Source organism: Zootoca vivipara, chromosome 5 (genome assembly GCF_965207765.1).
Source record: "Zootoca vivipara chromosome 5, rZooViv2.hap1.1, whole genome shotgun sequence".
NCBI lineage: Eukaryota > Metazoa > Chordata > Lepidosauria > Squamata > Lacertidae > Zootoca > Zootoca vivipara.
In genome coordinates this window covers 26,984,553-26,998,394 of record NC_142588.1, presented here as the reverse complement: position 1 = coordinate 26,998,394, position 13,842 = coordinate 26,984,553, and the positions used below count along the sequence as shown (strand labels likewise).

The following is a 13,842-nucleotide window of genomic DNA, read 5'->3' as shown; positions in this document are numbered from 1 at the left end:
CCAGTAAATGCATTTTTGGCACAAGTCTTCACAACAGAAGACATCCCAGAGATACCTACACTTAAAACAATTTAACAATAATACACATGGAGTACAGTAGAGGAATCAGTAGAAGTTTTAAACGTAGTTGACAAAATAGTAAGTTACTGGAACTATATTGCATCCACTTGAGACTTCTTAACTAAGATGATATAACAAACTATCAAAATTCAAAAGGGGGGGGGAATTGTCATTAAAATTGACAGCAGATTATTGGAAAGTTATATCCCCCCCAATCTTTTGTCCCATAAACTTGTACAATCTGTTAAAGCGGTACCCTTATGTTTTTAGCACGGGTAGTTCCACTGAAAAGGGGATCTAGAGAAATTGAACAGAGTTCAATACTTCATGACAATACTTCAGCAAATACTTCATGACAAATGTGTTTTTAGTATGAAAAATGTCTGAAAATGAGTAGAACTAAAATTATGTAAAAAAGAAATCAAACATTTATCAAATTTAAAATTAACTTCTAGTACACCAAAAGGATAATAACTTTCTTGCAGAAAAATAAACGGTAGCTTTTGAAGAGAAGCCATGAAAAGGTTAAGGATGGAATCATCATGTGAGTAAATGAATGTTTATCACTGGGCAACCAGGAAAGATGGCAAAGTGTTGCTGTATCTTCACTGAGCTGCTTTTCAGAGTCAATATTCAAGTTTATTGCTTAGAATTATGAGAAAAATAGCCCCTCTTCTGAAAAAAGCAACAACCACAGAAAGTTGCCTTATGTCCTAATGCTCTTCTTCACATCAGCTGCTGTATGACATGTCAAGATTTTCAGACGAAGGCTCCTATTATCATAACAGACTGAATTGAATGAAAAGAAATATGATGAAACAGAAGCCAGTTTCTCTCACATCTGGCACTGGTGCCGACCTCTGGAAGGAGAGAGCAAAAACCACTGGGGTATCCACCTTCTGTAGCCTCACCAGGTCCACTGTTCGGGAACAAAACTCTGGTGCGCGTGGCTCAAGAATACTTCCGTGCTCCTTGGAGGCAACTCATTCAATATCTTCAGCAAACCTTCAAGCAGGATGTTCTTGTCACCACTGTAGGCCTTCCACAAATATCTCCACTCTCTTACTTGTTTCATTATTTGGCTATCAGCCAAGGAGTTTGACCCTTTAAGTGACAGATATATTATTTCATATAGAAATGTCCTTTCAGATATTAGTAAAAGTACTGCTCTCATGTACTTAAAACTATGCAAAATCTCAAATTAATTTTATCTGTGTTCCACTGGGCTCCATTGAAACAAAAACATTTATAATCCTTAGATTACACCAGCAGCAAGTATTTTTCACTTAGCTATTTTGGGTTTTGCACCTGTGCCATCCCTTTTCTGAAAATGATGGGATTTTATCACACCTTTCTGAAATAATGTGAGTGGACTGCAGCTGGAATGTTGCACAATCCTTTGCTCCACTCAGAATAGTGACATTGTAAACCAGGAACAGTCTAGTTTTCTGTTGTGCCCTGATAGTGAACTAAATCTGAGTTGGGTTTCATAATTATTCGTTTGGGGTGCATCATGGGGATGCAGTGCACATTTTGAATTGTCAGCTGCAGAGCAGGGGCAGATATACACCATATATTTAAAGACCACCCAACACATTTAAAGCACATAGCTCGCCCCCCAAATCCCAGGATCTGTAGTTTCCCCCTTCACAGTGCTACAATTCTGTCTTTTAAACTACAGTTCCCAGGATTCTTTGGAGAAAGTAATGTTCTTTCAATGTGTGTTGGGTATGCTTTAAATGTATGTTGCAGATCTGTCCTTAGTGTGGATATTGGTGGTAGTCATGATGGGGAATTTGCATGGTGCATGACCTGAGTGACATCTTTTAAAATACTGGTCCGTGTCTATAGTATACATAACTCTAGTACTGCTTCCAAGACTAGAGAAATACATAGCAGTCATCTACACAGGGCTTAAGGCTTCACTTGTACTATGTTCTCCATACTAAAGTTCAAGAAAAGCTGAGAAGCCAGAAGAGATTTAGAAGGTTAGGGAGAAGAATGACGAGTCATGGGAAAATGAGAAAATAATTGGAAATATTCAGCTGAGGCACACACACCTCATGGCCTACCAAGCCAAAGCACATCCTGCTGTGGGTTTGTCTTGGTTTCAGTGGATTGACCAGAAAGCTGCTCTTTCTTCTATGTGAAGTGGTCAGCATATATTTAGTTAAGAATCTATCATATGTTAATGTCAAAGGAAACCTAACTGACCACTGATCTGAGGGCACAACTAGATGTGACCTTGAGATCATTCTCATGGATTGTGTTTATATACGGTATATATATTTTAAAAATTAGCTGCAGCCTGGGGGCCCCTGGGGTCAGGGCCACCACTGGGTCTCTTGGGTTCATGTGTTTTAATTAATAGTGACCACAATTCATTATTTCAGTCTCCTGCATTACCTTTAGTTTGGCACTGAAGTGAGGACAAGAAGCAACGTGTTAAAACCAGAGGAAAACAGCAGTTGTTTGGGTTGTGAGATCTTGCAGGGTGCAGGGGCAAACGGAAATGCTGAATAAATGCATCTTAGTGCAATAACATTTGATGCTCCTTAGAATGAAATATTTGAAGAGCAGCAATGCATGGAAAGAGCTTTTAAAAGTAGCTTTTAAAAGATGTCCAAGAACTGAAAAGGGTTGTTATGAATGCTAGAGGTTTCTACTGAGTTCAATGGGGCCAACTTCCTTATTGTATGGGTGTATAAGATTGTGCAGTCTTAGTTGTGTATCGGAAGCCGGCTATTCCCACCAATGACTACCTCATTAAAATGTTAACCTTTGCTTTAACTGATTCTAGAAGATCAGTGCTTTATGTATGTGCATGTTTTTGTTATCCACAAACTCTCCTACAAATTTAGTTATTTAATCAGTGGTGCCCTCTGCTGGCGATAGAGTTGAACACAGGTGATCCCTGTTGTTTCTTGCTTTGTTGGCTTAAATTTTCCCATGAAATACCATTATATATATATGATTTATTTTACAAATGTTAATTTCATTTCATTTTAATAATGAAAGTCCACAGTATTTTAAGTTCTTGCATTCATTTTCAAATGGCTTTGTTGGTCTTCCTATGTACATAGAGTGATTCTTCCTGGCACCTTAATGCAATAACTTATTTAGCTGTATCACTTAGTATGAGTGCACAAATATCATGCAAATATTGCAGCTGTATTCCACAATGCAAGTAGCATAGTATCAATATACATATAACGATACAAATGACTGACAATCAGATAAAAAGGAGAAAAGTAGCATTTTCTGTACAAAAATATGCAGCTCTTTATCATTTGAAAAATGCATTATCTTTTGGCACTTCCAAAAAGAACACTGTATAAAAATAAATATTCTATGCACAAACACACATACACACACAGGCCAGTCCATAGTTAGAATCTTCACTGCAAAAGAAAAATATAAAACTATGTTAATATCACACATAATTTTGAAAGGGATTATCTGTTGAGAAGATGTGCTGTGAAGGTATACTGTTATGTGAGTATGATCCAAGGGAAATAATCTAGCATGTAATCGAAGCTAAGCATGTTGAAGTCCTATTGATGTAAAAGAGAGATTTTGCATGTTTCATCAGTATGAAAACATCTAGCTTTGTTGACAGGCATTTTTCTTAGGAACTGAAGTCCTGGGGAAATGACCTGTTCATTTTGCATTCTTCAGTACTGTAATTGACTAGGAGAAATTTGCAACCCATTTGGCCCTATTCCCTCTATATTCACAGTCTGCAGTTTGGAGTTCAAAATGCTTCACTGGGATTCCACTTTAATCAGTGGCAGTCTTATGATCTGCAGAGCTTTTAAGCTTTCTGCTTTGCTTGCTGGGCAAGGCCCACTCAGCATGCTGGCTCTGGAAGGTTAGGGATGCTCACACAACATCTCAGGAACTTGGACAGCCCTGTGAGATCTTGCAAGAGCATCCCAGGACTGGTGTGCTCAGAGGGCATTGCCCACACAAGAAAGGCAGAGAACTTAAAAGCTCTTTTTGCACCAGGAAAACCTGGCACAAAAAGCTGCTAAGCTCTCTGCCTTGCTTGCATTTAACTTGTGGAATTTCAGCCAGCTGGCCTTCAACCTCTTATAGTTGAAACTACACAAGTTAAATGCATGTAAGATGTAATCATACTGTACTAGACATCTTGTGAGAGCTTAATAACATCATGAACTTTATGGAGAGATACTTTGTTACAATGGATGCACTAGGGCATCTTAATGCTAGATTCAGCCATATAGCATACTTCTGAATGCATAAAGGTTCACAAATACAGTACTTCACAGAGAGTCCAATACATATGTAACCTCAGTACAAATTACAGACTCTTGTTACCAAGTGGTTTAAATCCTAATTTTAAAAGTATTGGATGTTTAATTATGAAAGTGTCTGTTTGAATAACAGAAGTGAGTTGTTAAATAAGTCTAACATTCTCATGAATGTCAAATTCTGACTTCTAAGGACCAAACTAGACATGTCATCAAACACATCATTAGTAAGCAGGTATGTGGATTAAAATAAAAAGAATAGCGGACTTGGGGTGATTTTTGTCAGGACCACAGTACATGGTGATAGGTTTAAATTTCCTCTATCATGGGCCCCCCAAAAGACAATCCCTTCCTGCTGTTTTTGACCCCAGAAGGAAAGTTCTCATTGCAGCACTTCCCTCCTGTGCCTGCTCTGCATTAAAAGAAAGACAGCATACAGAGATGTTTGCTAATGATGTGTTTAGCGTCATGTCCACTTAGGCTCTTAAAATATTGGCATACAGTTTATGATTTGATATTATTATTATTATTATTATTATTATTATTATTATTATTATTACCTAGTATGGGCGGCTTACAGCATAGTAAATTGCTAATGTGTTTGGTTTGGTCTGATTTATAAAAGATACATTACCCATGTATTCATCTTATTTTCATATATTTGAACAATAAAATAGTACCTATCATATAGACGTTTTTGAATTGGGACAGAAGTGTGCTATGGCCAACCCTTCATGCTTTTCTGTTATAGTTATACCATGCAGAAGCAGCACATATCAGAATCATGCCATATTTTAAGGTCAATTTACCTTATTCCAGCATCCTTGAACTGGCAAGCCATCTTCCCCCTATAACAAAGAATGATTTAAGCAAAAGACTAAAATAAATCAGGAGAGGAAATAAATAATATAGCTGCAGAGAATATTCAAAATTTAAAATCTGTTTAGATGAAATATCCCAATGTAATACCCCTTGCTTAGCCATAGAGTGAATAAACATGTTTGGTACAGGAGGGCTGCTTCTGCATATAATAGCAGGCCCACATGTTCCAAATCAGAATCTTGCAAGCAATTTCATGTTGGGTCTTTCCATACAATCAGTTTACTGTCCAATAAGTGTGGAATCCAGATCCATTAAAACTTATGGAAGTTTTGTCACTGATTTCTATGGTTCATAAATTACTCTCTAAATGTGCAGCTACTACTGACTGGTTTAGGAGGACCCCGAAGCTCTCCTGTTTTTTAGTGATTTGCAAGCTGTGTGTGCACCTATTATTTAAAATATCTGTAAGCACAAGTAGAATAATTTTCTCCAGCAAGGCTGTGCTCACCAAGCCATGATTATATGAGGGGAGCCAGTTTAAAGGAAAGTCCCAGTGTGTCCCCTAATACTATCAAATGTGTGCAGCAAGCCGTATTCCTGTCACCCAGATTTCTAATTGGATTACCCATTAGTCATTCCAGTATTTTAACGTGTATGTTTGATATATATATATACATATACATTTATACAAACACACAAACCTATTAAAACAAAGAGCTGGTCAGACTTGTGGATTGATCAAACCTCAGGCAGAATTATGACTGGTTTGTTCCTCTGACAACTAATATGCTTTCTAAATAGAGATTTCACATGAGAAATAATACCTTTTTGATTATGGCAATCTTGAAATATAGTGGCAAGAAGTATGATAAATTAATGATCATTTGACACTGAAATAACTATGTTTTCTAAACCTATTATTCTTAATGCAGACACTCTCCTGACAGTACGTCTTTTCACTGGTACATACAACTGCAAAATGCAATAACTGAAGATCCATTAACAATGAATGAAGAAGTTCCCATTGGTACAATGGTCCCATTGGCAGGAATGAATTATATAATGGATGTAAAATCCAAAGTTAGGGAATAGGAGTTACAATTGAGGGGATCAACAGAAGGATGTGGTCATGAAGTGTGTTTGTTTTGCAGAGGCTGGGAGGCAGAAGGAAGCATATTCATTAGTAAAAAGCAGAAATTAGGCATATCACACTTGAAAAGCATGGACTTCATACATGCTCTTAGAATACAGAGCAGTCCAGGAACTATAGCAGCAGAGTGACAAGTTAAAAAGTAAGGTTTTTTCATGCTTGAAGCAGAAAGCATATTTTAACATTGGGTTTCTTGCTTTGTTTTAAGAATATGGCATCAGTTTGACTTTTCACAAGATTTTGTGTGTGTGTTCGTATCCATGTAGTGTATCAGAGTAGGAGTTCGTATCCATGTAGTGTATCAGAGCAGTAATGAATGTGGTCGATTCCACGGGGGGGGGGGGGAAACACTGAAAAGATCCATTATTGTGTGGCTAACTTTCTGCACCTTCCTTGGGTGGGGCATATAGAGAAGAGCCTCCGATGAAGACTACAGGGTATGGGCTGGTTCATCTGGTGATTCTCTTTAAAGAACAAAAACAGCACTTTGAACTGAGCCTGGACATTATTTGGTAGCTGGTGCATTTGGGACAGAATCAGTGTAACATTCAGACCTTGTGGTCCCAGTCAATAACCTGACTCCTGAAATCTTCAAGGAACGGATTACAAATGAGCAAATTACAAATTCAGAATAAAAAAAGAAAGAACTATGCATAGTCTTTTGCCATGATACATGGGAAACCTGTAATTCTGAAATAGAGGATATGAAATAGGTGTGTTGCAAGACAGAAGTGGGAAGGCAGGGTGACGTGGCGAATAGCAAGATCTGTGAAAGGGTCACAGTTTATATATGTGAATTAGACGCTCTTTTATGTGGTGTGAGATATTTGTAAGATCATGAAAGTTGAAGTAAAGCAGATATGAGCGATCAACTTTATGTTCCTTAAACCAGCATATTTATCCTCATATATTGCAGGAAAATGGTAGTAGCAACCGGTCTCACTCCAAAAGCTGTTATGGGTGTCAATGGACATCAAGCATTTGGGAGAAAGGGAGGGGATATGGAAAGGGTCTTGCAATAAAGGGAGGAAGGAAAAGCAATCTGAAACATGCAGGAAAGGGAAGGTAACACCATACCAATGGGCAAGGGGCATCCAGCCCGTCCAGCCCTGGTAACCCCGGCTCACCCTTCTCGCCTTTAAAACCTCGAAGTCCCTGTTCGTGAAATCAACCACTAGAATTACTTTAGTCAGTGCAGATAATCTCCATTTTATGGGTGGAGAAACTCAGTAGAACAATGATGTACTCAAAGGCACTCAGGTTATAGTCCCAGTGTTTTTATGTACAATGGCATACAATGATAGATTTTTTTAAAAAAAAATGTATTCTGAAATAATCAGAAGATATTAGTTTTAAATGGAGAAGATTAGAGAATGCTGTAGAGCTAGACAAGGGGGGGGGAGTAAGTGGCTCAATGTCAAGAACTTTCTCCTTTTTCTTTGGACTAGATGTCTGGTTTTCACTGGGTGTCATAAACTGAGTACCTTGCATCACAATCAGCTGCAACATCTTTCTGATACAACATTTGCTCATCTCCAAAGTGGGCGAAGGAAGAAGGCACTTTTAGATTTCACTTTTACTCCGGCCCTCTTCACACATGCACATTCACTTGATGATTGTAATGTAAAGTTATGACCCTTTACAAACCCCTGTAGATGAGATCACAGAGTTTTCACATTGCCTCATAACACGTTTCATTTGAGTTAATTCAGCAGCAAGTCATCAAGTGAATGAGTGAACGCACATGTATGAATTGACCTTGAGTCTATGGAAGAAGCTGTAGCAGTGAATCTAGAAGTTTTAAGTAGTATTGCTTTTTCAACTGGACAAGTTTTACACAGCCAGGACTTGCTCTAGCTTTCTTTTTCACTTCAGTAGGCATGGCAGAGCTCCCCTCTTTTTTAAAAAAGACATTGATTCAAGACGTTACTGCATTGTGGTGTCATTGCCTCTTGTCCTTCTTTCTTCCCCAGTGGCTTAAAATATAAAACAATGTGCCTTATAAAACACAACATACCAATGGGCAGGGTGCATCTAATCCAGGTGCTCCTTGGTCTCCCTTATCCCCTTTAGGCCCCCTAGAGCCTTTCTTGCCCCTTTCCCCCTGCAAATAATAGTTTATTAAAAAAAAGATACATAAAAGATTTAGGATTATCCATTTCAAGTCAGTGTCTCATAAACAAAAACAAAATACTGTAATGTAAAAACAATTAACTTCAAAAGGTTGATTTTCTTTTTCATTTAACATTCTTCGTGATTTTTTTTTTTTGGCTGGCTTTGGCATTTTATGTTTAAATGTACTGTATGTGTATTTTGTATTATTAAAACCTCAAATTTAAACAATAGCAAGGTGTTTGTCTTCCATTTTCATGCAGTGGCTCTGCTTTATACATACAGTTATATAGTTATATAATTATTATTTTTTCCTGGCAGCGTTTGTATTGTTTTGTCATGGCCTTTTGATTGATTGATTGATTGATTGATTGATTCATTAAATAAATAAATAATCAGTGTTCCTCCTAAAATGTTTTAGAATAGTTAGCATTGGGAACAACAGCTCCTCACATTTGCTCAGAAGTAATCCCATTGAGCTCAGTGGGGAATTCTGACCTACAATATCCAAGCGGACAATAAAAGTAAAATGAGTGGTGGGGATCATTACACTTCTTTTCCAATGACTAATTTTGGAAAAAAACCATAATCTAGCTGAAGTTCTGTATTATTTTTTAAAATAAACCTAGGAAGACACACTTCTGTTTAAAAATCACGTATTTTAACTGATAATCAGCTGGCTCAACCATGTTTTTTTATTTAACAGGAGAACATTGGCAAATTCTTGTAAAAATGCTCTGTACTACTTAAGTTCTTAAAATAGACCCTCAAAGGGATAAAAATGGAAACCATTGGCCTCATGCTACCTCTCTGAACAATGGTGCAAAGTCACCTTGAATGAATAATGCCAACATCAAGCCAAGGACCAATAGTCAGAAAGACAACAAAATTATGAAATCTTTCCAAGCCAATTTACAAAAATCAGCAACATACAAAAGAGGAAAACATTTTGATAAGTGCTTGTGGATGTAGGATGTAAGTGGGATTGCTGCAGAGGGAGTTTCATTTAGTAACTGGTATAAGGATTAGGTGGCGCAAGGAGACGACATAAAATCAGGCAGAGTGGGTATATTTTTTAAGGGAAATAAATGGGTTTGGTGTTTGTTTGTTTTAATAAAACAAAAATAAACTGGCAGGAAAAATGGATGGGAAAGGAGAGGTCACCCAGGATCAAACGCTGGCTTAGAGGGAGGATAATCCAGGAGAAAATGCAGACTGGGTTGCGGCAGGAAGAGAAGGAAGGATCCGGGAGAAAAGGCAGAAGAGCAGGAAGGGATAAGGGGGACAAAGGTAGACCTGTAGAAGCAAGGAACACACACACGCAAACCACACAAAGACAGGAGAAGAAGAAAAAACAGTTGAAATAACAAATTCAAGTTTAATGCACAGAATAAGCATTGGCACCTTTTCAGCTGGTTTGTCCAAATGAGCACACTCCATTCCCATGAACTGTTATAACATTGCACCTCTATTTTCTTGACTGCTCTTTCTGGGAGATATACCCCTATGGTATATCACAAGAGCCAATGGGACTGATTAGCAGAAAAGAAGGACCAAGCTGCATTGGGGGGGGGCAGCATTAGATTCATGGGCCAGAATCAGGCCTGCCACTGGATCCCTATAAAACAGGACTTGGGGTGAGACTTAAAAGCACATTAGGGGCAGGCAGGAGAACCTCCTGTTCTCTATACACCCCACCCAAATTATGTATTTTTAGCTCTTTTTCAGCCAGGACGACTCCTAGGCTGGATGTAATCCTGCTAGGATAAAAACAGCTGGAAAGAAGCAGGTGGAGTGGGAGGGGCAGGGTAAGGGGTCAGCAATCTCCTGCCCTCTCCTCCTGTGCTTTAAATCAGCCCCTTTTCCGCTTTGTCAACATACAGCATAACACAACCAATATTGGGTTGTGCTACCAGCACATCTAGTTTGGAAAGATAATTTCCGCAACTGCTGCACAGAGTATTCCGTTGCCAAATCATGCTGCAAGTTAAATAACAGGCTTCCCTTGACTGTTTTACATCCATAGCACCACACATTTCATACCAGACTCAAGAAATGTTTCCAAAACAGCAATTAGTCATAAAGTGTCTGCTAATGATATATGTAAGGATTCTTCATTTCTTAATGACTAAATGGATACTTATGCAGGATTTGTGTGTGCACTGTTCCTGCTCACTCTAACTCATCTCCCACACCCCGTATTGTGATTTCAAAGTATTTGTTGCAGTTTTGCAAAACATACTCCTGCATGGTGCTTTGGATCTCTATTCTCTTTAAATGGTTTCAGAATTATGAATGGCACTGAGAATTTTCCCAGAGCTTTATTACAAGCAATTCAGAAACAAAGCTGTCTCTTCTTGATGACTCTGTCTAACTGCGCAGAAGGTTCACTCATCAGTCTATGACAGTTACAGGTAGGTAGCCGTGTTGGTCTGAGTCAAAGCAAAATAAAAAAATTCTTTCAGTAGCACCTTAAAGACCAACTAAGTTTTTATTTTGGTATGAGCTTTCGTATCTGAAGTATCTGAAGAAGTGTGCATGCACACGAAAGCTCATACTAAAATAAAAACTTAGTTGGTCTTTAAGGTGCTACTGAAAGAATTTTTTTATTTTGCAGTCTATGACAGTTCTCATCTGCCAATAAACTTTTTGGTACAGAAACCCAGCCCGAAGTGGTTTCTGAATTTTCAGTTTTAGTTAACCAAGACTGTTCTAAACATTTTATCCAAAGTTAAAACCAACTGAAAAAGTCTCAGGAACTTGCTTGATAGAGTGATCCGAATAATAACTACATTTTATTTATTTTTTAATCAAAAGGAAGTTATTGAAATAAAAGCAGAGGTGGAATGATTAAGTACTCTACGCAACAGCAGCCTTGGAGAAGTCGTAAACTAAGAGGTAACGCTCACCATGACTGTGATGTGCTGTGAAGACTTATCATCTCATTACTTCATCAAGTATTGTATCACAACTTTATTTTAAGATTTCCCAAGCGTTTCATGAGAATTATTTTGAACTTTGGTTCTATTATTGCTAGCAGCCAGGTAACAAAAAAAGATGATAAGTTTTTGGGTTATACTTTATTAGGCAGTTAGATTTTACCTTATCCCTTTTGATGTCCTCACAAATTTAATCATTCCACCATTTCTTAAAGGCCTTAATAGTGAAAGAGCCATAATTTAAGACTTACCCGGTTTCCTTTTTCACCTGGTGAGCCTTGTGAACCCTATAATATAGGTATGAATGTTTAAAGAAGTTATTCATTTTAAAGCCAGTGTGGTACCCTGCTTAGTGTTTGAATCCCCACTCGGCCATGAAGCTCACTGGGTGACATTGGACCAGTCATTGTCTCTCAGCCAAACCTACTTCACAGGGTTGTTGGGATAAAATAGGGAGGTGAGGAGAACCACATACATCACCTTTGAGCTACAACCTTGCTCACAAAGTGATAAATCTGACGACTGAGGTGGAAAAGATACGAATTGCTTTTAGGTCACTGGGCGGGTTGGAGACATCTTAACCTCTCTATTCATCCCATTCATTTGCCTAATTATTTCCCCTGCTGTTCTTACACCAAAGTTGGTGAAGCCTTTGGGGAGTGGCAAAAAAATTGCTTGTGGAATCTGATCCAGCCCCCAGGCTAGGAATTAGCCACCTTCGAACTAGACAGAAAATTTATCATACCTTTTTTTACTTATGGAGAAATTTAAAAGCATTTAGCTTTACTAAAGTAACTGCAGCAGAAGGTCTATATTCTCGTGCAGTAGAATTATTAAAGTGAATTTCATGGGGAAAGTGAGGTGGAGAAAGAAGAAAAAATACTCTATACTTACAGGAAGTCCTGCTGGTCCTATTGGTCCTGCTGTTCCAGGGTCTCCTTTATTGCCCTAAAATGAATTTAGGAAGACAGAAGTATTTCCTGATTTTGAAAGAGTACTGCAGGCACAGAGACGGTAGACCAATACTATATCTTTTATAGTAGCAAGTTACTTCTGAGCCTTAGGCAACAGAATTGTATTTTCAGTTTCACATAACTTTTTCTCAAGCTGACGTGAAATTGGAGAGATTTCCACCTCCATCCCTGCAAAAGGGTCCCCAAAGTGTAGGTTAAACTGTATTTTGCTGACTAGCAACAGAATAGTGTTAAATAAACATTCATTTTACTTTTTATCTCTGAAAAGGTAACATGTTCACATAATAAAACACATTAGAAGTGAAAAAGAGACAGTGGAAATACCCATTAGGTAAAGTAAATGACCTCTGGACAGTTAAGTCCAGTCAAAGGTGACTATGGAGTTGTGGTGCTCATCTCGCTTTTCAGGCCGAGGGAGTCGCGTCTGTCCACAGACAGCTTTCCAGGTCATGTGGCCAGCATGACTAAACCTCTTCTGGCACAATGGAACACCGTGATGGAAGGCAGAGTGCACGGAAACACTGTTTACTTTCCTGCCACAGTGGTACCTATTTACTTGCACTAGTGTGCTTTTGAACTGCTAGGTTGGCAGGAGCTGGGACAGAGCAACGGGAGCTCACTCCATTGCGGGGATTCAAACTGCCAATCTTCCAATCAGCAAGCCCAAGAGGCTCAGTGGTTTAGACCACAGCACCACCTGCGTCCCACCATCCATTAGGAAGCATTACTTATAATATCAGAAAAATAAAATTTGCTGCATTTAAGATGTATTGGACTTGTAACGGACGGCTGGTATATGGACCTGTTTGCTATAGGTTGCTCACCCTCTCTCCTTTTGGTCCTGCTGGTCCTGGAACTCCAACTGGTCCCGGAGTACCCTGAAATTTTAGGGAGAAATAAGTCCATGAAGCCATTTACTCAACATATTTCAAACTGGACAAGAGCATGAAAAAAGAGGAGTTTTTGATTATTCAGGTATACACTTAAATACTACAGCTTTTAAAGTTGATGACCATCATTATTGTATATACAAAGCAGAACCACATCTGAGCTGAAGAAGTTGAGCTGATAAAAAATATCAAAGACATTTCCTGAAACATTATTTATTCCTTTACAATCATCAACAAAGCTAAAAGCTGTAAGAAAAGGGGGGCAATGCACATTCATACTTAAAGCCTTTAAAAAGTGCTTGGGTAGGGTAGGAGAAAGTAAAGTTTGCATCACTTTTTACATAGGCAGCTCATCATGCAGGTTGACAGATCACCATGCCACAGGCAGTAATGCAAATGTACAGTAATATAATAGAGAACATGAGAAGGTCTTGTTCGTTTTCAAGTCCTTAGCTGCCATTTGAATTTAACTTCAGTGGGGCAGAGAATGGTGTGTTTTGGTTTTCGCTCCGGGTGCTTCTAGATGAGACAGAGGCTTATTGTGAGTCAGTGCTGCTCATGCGCTCAGGTTTTGTTTGTTTTTTTGCACTGTCCACATGATGATGATGTTATCAACATACC

At 38.5% G+C, this 13,842-nt stretch overlaps 1 protein-coding gene across 37 annotated transcripts in view; it reads right to left on the bottom strand.

The window, feature by feature from the left end:
• The window catches only part of COL13A1 (collagen type XIII alpha 1 chain), an 86,883-nt gene continuing 73,041 nt past the window's right edge, over positions 1-13,842 (bottom strand). For 23 of the 37 annotated variants that reach the window (XM_088669541.1, XM_088669544.1, XM_088669561.1 and 20 more), the window contains 6 exons: positions 13,156-13,209; positions 12,252-12,305; positions 11,609-11,644; positions 8,324-8,410; positions 5,144-5,182; positions 1-1,164 (listed from right to left, as the gene is read on the bottom strand). In XM_088669541.1, coding sequence (XP_088525667.1) covers positions 1,135-1,164; positions 5,144-5,182; positions 8,324-8,410; positions 11,609-11,644; positions 12,252-12,305; positions 13,156-13,209 — 300 coding nt within the window. In that variant the 3' untranslated portion in view covers positions 1-1,134. Of the gene's footprint in view, positions 1,165-3,017; positions 3,462-5,143; positions 5,183-7,383; positions 7,462-8,323; positions 8,411-8,575; positions 9,715-11,608; positions 11,645-12,251; positions 12,306-13,155; positions 13,210-13,842 lie in introns of those variants that run through there. The other 14 variants (XM_088669543.1, XM_088669549.1, XM_088669562.1 and 11 more) reach the window with 7 other exon arrangements.